General features: G+C 53.4%; 1 protein-coding gene across 1 annotated transcript; it reads right to left on the reverse strand.

Moving 5' to 3' along the window:
• Positions 1–2,527: 2,527 nt before the first annotated feature.
• On the reverse strand, positions 2,528–4,411 carry LOC125064408. The gene has a single exon (XM_047671399.1). It carries the CDS (start codon positions 4,409–4,411, stop codon positions 2,528–2,530), a length of 1,884 nt encoding a protein of 627 aa, XP_047527355.1.
• Between the last annotated feature and the right edge of the window lie 1,316 nt (positions 4,412–5,727).

Below are 5,727 nucleotides of genomic sequence, written 5' to 3' on the forward strand. Positions count from 1 at the left end.
CAAGGTGGATCACCCGCGAGAAGTGTCGCCGCAGTCCATGACACCGTACGGTACCCTCTTATACCTCTCACTACTATGACCCTCTGCGGTTTCCGCAAGAGGGCCCGATTGCCAGCGGTGAGGGCGTCTATCCAAATCGGGGCACCGTACAGCGCCATTGACCTCACTACACCGGCATATAGTCGCCGACATAGCGATCCCGGCCCTCCCACATTTGGTAGGAGGCGTCCCAGGGCGGCAGCGGCGTTGATGAGCTTCGGCCCGAGTTGAGCGAAATGCTGCCTGAAGCTCCATCGTCCGTCCAGGATCAGGCCCAGGTACTTCATCTGGGCCTGCACCTTGATCACCGTCCCCTGGACGGTGATACTTGCCCCTCGAGGGGGTCCCCTTCGTGGACCGTGGAAAAGGAGAGCCTCCGTTTTCGAAATGGAGACCCTCAGGCCCAGCGCTTCCATCCGGTCCACGGTGAGAGCAGTTCCGACTTCAGCCAAGCGGGCTGCGTCCCCAAAATCTCGCCCTGTCGCCGTGATGAGGGTGTCGTCCGCGTAACAGAGCACCCCCATCCCGGGAAGGACGGGAGCTCTCAAGAGCCAATCGAAACTAACGTTCCACAGGATTGGGCCGAGAACCGACCCCTGTGGAACGCCGCAGCCTACCCGATGCCGGACTAGTTCCCCATTGACCCCCACCCAGAGGACCTCCCGGTCCTGGAGGTACGCTTCCAACAGTCTCCTCAGATAGGTCGGCACCCCGTGGTATAGAAGTGCCTCCCTGATCGTCTCGAATGGAAGACTGTTAAAGGCGTTCGTCACATCGAGTGACACCGCCAGGACGACTTGCCCCCGGGCCACCGCTTCTGTCGTCCGAGTCTTCAGGGCGTCCAGAGCGTCGACTGTTGATCGGCCTGCCCTGAACCCATACTGGGCCTCTGAAAGACCCGGACCGACCTCCTCAAGGTGCTGAACAAGACGGGCTGCGAGGACCTTTTCGAAAAGTTTGGCCGTCTCGTTCAGCAGCACTATTGGCCTGTACGCCGAAGGGGAATTCATCGGCCGACCTTCCTTTGGCAATAGCACCAACTTCCCCTCCTTCCAAGGCTTCGGAAACTACCCGCTGCAAAGACATTCGTCGAACAACTCCCGAAGCCTTGCACCTAGGTATTCCAGAGCGTCGCACAAAATACGCCCTGGAACCCCATCTGGACCCGGCGCCGTGTTCTTGGTTTTCAAGCGGCCGAAGGCCATCTCCATCTCCCGCTCCGTGATCAGTGGTGGAGCCACTGCGTCTTCTATCACGGAGCGAGGGGCCATCTGCGGAGGGACGTGCTCGCCTGGATGGGGGAAGAGTTCCCCAACTAGGCGCAGAAGAAGATCCGGCGGCAGCGTCTCCGTGACGGGGGCGCTTTGGTTGCGGAACTTTCCACGCACACCACGGTACGGGCGCCCCCACGGGTCTCGGTTGAGGCCCGCCAGAAGCTCCTCCCTGGCCCTCTCCTTGGCCTTACTTATTGCCAACTGCAGATCTTTTTTCAGTTGACGATAAGCGGCCAGCAACTGTCCCTCCAGTTCCGCGTCGAGGCCGTTGTGTCTTCGACAGCGGACGTAGGCCCTCCGCGCCCGGCAACACGTCGCCCGAAGGTTAGCGATTTCGAGCGACCACCAGTAGACATGCCGGCGCGGAACCTTGCGCCGGGTCCGAGGCATGGCCGCATCGCAGACCTCCTTGAGGGAACTGCTCATGCGACCCGCCAGCTCCTCCGCGTTGGCGCCCTCCCTTCTCCCTGCGGAAACCCACCGCTGCACGATGGCAGCCTCCTTGACCAGCTCTCGATCGACCTGGCCGAGAGACCACCTCGGCAGCGTGGTCGGCACCCTTTGGGGTTCCGCCGGCCTGCGAGAGGTGGAGATCTCAAATCGGATGTAGCGGTGATCCGATAGAGTCTCCACCTCCTCCTCTACTCTCCAGTTCTGCACTCTGCGAGCCACTACAGGGGTAGCGAACGATACGTCCACCACAGAACCCCCCTGTTGGCGCACGCAGGTGTGAACCTGCCCCTTGTTGAGGAGGGACAGATTGGAGAGTAGGGCCCACACTTGTACGGCCCTCCCTCACGGATTCGTGGCAGGGTTGCCCCAGGCACGCGATTTTGCGTTTAGGTCGCCGAGAAGTATTGTCTGTTTCGACGACTGCCTGGCCACCGCAGCTCTGACCGAACCGAGATAGATCTCGAACTCAGCCAAACTTCGGTTCGGGGAGAAGTATGTTCCGATTACCACGTACTCCCCCCACCCCACCACTACGTAGCCTGAGCCCCTCTCAATGAGTGAAAGGGGTGGACCTATTCCGCTTCTCGTGAGGACCGCCACGGTGCCGTCCACGTCCCCTAACCAATGAGTTAAGGGCGGAACGTAATAGGGCTCGCAGGCCACAGCCAGGTTGATCCCCCACTCCACCATGGACTGCAGCAGTAGGTCCTGAGCCCCGGCGCAGTGGTTGAGATTCGTCTGAAGGAAGCTGAAGTCTACGCTCATACTGACATTGCAGCTTCCTCCTCGGCCTGGCGCCGTCCCAAGTTGGCGGTGGTCTGGTTATCTCGGACCACCTTACCTTTCGTGATGGGGGGGTTACACTCCCTCGACCCCATCACGTGCCCGGAGAGCTTGCCGGCGTCTGAGCACACTGCGCACCGCAGCTTCCCGGTACATGCAGCCGATTTGTGGCCATCAACGCCGCACCGGTAGCAAAGGCCTCCTCGTTCCGCACTGAATGGGCAGAGCGCCTTTGTATGACCAAGGCCCATGCACTTATAGCAGCGCAGAGGGCGCTGTTCCAGCACGTACACCCTGGCCGAGCTCCACCCAACCAAGAGACGACCGGCATCAGACAGCTTCTTCGCCACAGCTATCGGACAGGACACAAAGACCATACCCATATAACCGGGCCCGCGTGAAATATCTCCACACCTTAACATTTCAGCGGGGCAACTCCCCTCGCGAGCGACTGCGGCAATAATTTTTTCTTTAGTGACGGAGTCGTCTAACCCCGTCACCTTAATGTCCACCTTTCTTATGGGGCGAACAACGTTGGCCACCCCATCCAACAAAGTGCGGAGCTTGTCGGCTAATTTCTCCGCCTGTTCTGTCTGTGCTCTCGGCAGCTCCAGCACTCTAGCCCCCGTCGCTGCGCGTCGAACTTTGAGCCCGCCATTGATCCCAAGGTCTTCGAGTTTCACGTTCTGCTCAGCGCGCTCCAAGACCTGGGCATACGTGATGCCTTTCTGCTCCGCTTCCGGCTGCAGCGTTAAAACCACTGCAGCTGTACGAGGAGCGGCCAGCTTGGACTTGGCCGCATGACGTGCCTTAGGCATCGTAGGCGCAACCGTGGCGGTTGTAACAGCCGGGGGGGAAACCTGCTTTCCCTTCTTTCCCTTTTTAACCACAGTAGACCAGGAAATCTCCTGGACTACCTGTGGTGGAATCGTCTCCGACGTAGTCTGGTCGCTTGAAGGACCAGCGATAGGTGCTGTCGGAGCAGCACGTGGCGCCCGCTTTGGCACGGGTGTAACTTTCGGCAGTGGAGCCGGGTGGACTGCCTGCGCGTAGGGCGCAGCAATTTGCTGCGCCGACTCCCGCCTCTTATCCGCAGCTAACGGAGGGCGTTGTATCTTTGCGGGTGGCAAGCGTTCCTCTAGTACTGCAAATCGGGCGTTAAACATAACGCCGAGCGAAGAAATTATGGAGGCCTTAAATTTCTCCATCTGAGCATCCTGTGCAGAGCCGGATGCCTCATTTGCCCCTGCCACCTTGGTCCGCATCTCCGCGAACTCGCGGCGGTGAGCTTTCACCTCGGCCTTGAGGCTGTCCACCTCTTTGCGCAGGCGGCCATTATCAACGCGGAGCTTTCGCGTCTCCTCGGCTTCTGTCCGAGATGCTAAGGCGTCTACAATGCCCTGCAGTGCAGCCGCCGACTCCCTCAGCCTCTTTGCAAAGCCTCCTTTTAAGTTAGAGGATTTTTGGGCCACCTCCACAATGAGAGCTGCGCTTCGGCCAGCTTGTGCTCGAAGTTCCTCCGCACCCAACTTCGTGGGATCCTCGGTGTGTACATCTGAGGAAGAGGATTCCTCGGAGTCCAAAACAACCTGAGGAGCGTCCTTTCGAAACGCTCGACTACGCAGCGATCGTTCGAAGGCTTCCTCTCTGGCTTCGTTGGCCTTGGCTTTCAGCTCAGCCTTAGCCCGAGCAAGACCACTACCACGTCCTTTCGCGGTTTTGCCGCGAATGGCAGGCTTGTTCTTCGCAGCTAACCTCGTCTCCGTCTCCGTGTCAGAGTCAGAGTTAAAAATAGCAAGGCCCCCATGAGGGCGTTTTCTGCCAACCAAGGCGTCGGACGACAACTCAGTGTCGACGTCCATCGCCGAAAAATAAAAACATCAAACAAAAAGAAAGAAAGAAAAAAAAAAAAAATATATATATATATATATTTATATATATATTAATTTATAAAAACTGAAACAAAAACAAGATCTAAAAAGATCTATTCCACGACAACAAAAACCAATCCTTAAACAAAACAAGTGTCCATATACAAAGCAAAAAGTCCAGATGTTACGCGTCAGAGATAACGAAAACCAGTTTACAAGCCAGGTGTCGTTTTAATTCATCAAATCGTAAAATCTTATCGCAATATTCAACACAACCTCAGTCGAAGACGTCCGAACGGCGAATCTGTGTAATCGCACCCTACCTTGTCACTATATTTAATAAATGTGTCCTTAGTGGCGTGTTTCCTGACCTCATGAAACAAAATTATTTATTAAATTTAAAGAAATTAAAATAAAGACTGTCGCTTCTCAATTCGTTTTTGATAATGTTATGTATGTACGCAAAAACATAAATGATTTTCCCAGAAATTGTGACGTACATTCTATTAACACTAGGAACAAGAATAAACTTGTTACTCCAAGTGCCCGATTACACAGTGTTAGTAACTCTTTTTTTGGGGCAATGTATACGTTTTCACAGCAGGATCCCAGAAAACGTTCAAAATTATTCAATTATAAAATTCAAAAGAATCGTTAAAGAGCGTTTGTGTGCTAAAGGATATTACAACACTAATGACTTTTTAGTTGACTGCACACCTTGGGAATGAAATGATCGCCTCCAGGCTGTTTCAAATAACTAAAATATAATTATCATTGTACATGGAAAATGGTTAAAAATATATATATATATATATCCCGCTGAGTTTCTTTCGCCGGTTCTTCTCAGGTCCGAGGTGCTAAATTCCGAACCGGTGGTAGATTTTTGACAATCAATAAGCAAGTGTAAACACTTGACTTTGACTTTGAGTTAAGGTCTGATACCTTACCTAGTTAAAAAAAATTGATGTTTATTAACAAACTCCTTAAATTTCAAGTAATAGTTTCATCACATGAATTTCTTTATTTTTTCCATTTTTATGTATTAATAGAATAAACAAACTGTTTTACGACATTATTTTTTCTGTACATCACATAGCATGATCATTACAACTGACTTCAGTGCCAAGAGGTCCTTGATCGGGGTTTATTATTATTGGTCGTAATAAATTAAAGTTACTTGTCATCGTTATCTGTTTATACACTCGGACCAATACCAATACAGTGATCCTTCTTAGGTGCACTTCTAAAATCACCCCTTCCCCCACCGAACCAAGTCATCGAAGCAATGGCAGCGCGAAATCATCCCA

The sequence above is a fragment of the Vanessa atalanta genome, chromosome 5 (assembly GCF_905147765.1).
Source record: "Vanessa atalanta chromosome 5, ilVanAtal1.2, whole genome shotgun sequence".
Classification (NCBI taxonomy): Eukaryota; Metazoa; Arthropoda; class Insecta; order Lepidoptera; family Nymphalidae; genus Vanessa; species Vanessa atalanta.

What these genes read in the sequence shown, in the direction of transcription:
- LOC125064408 (XM_047671399.1), bottom strand. Translation starts at nt 4,411, where the DNA reads ATGGACGTCGACACTGAGTTGTCGTCCGACGCCTTGGTTGGCAGAAAA.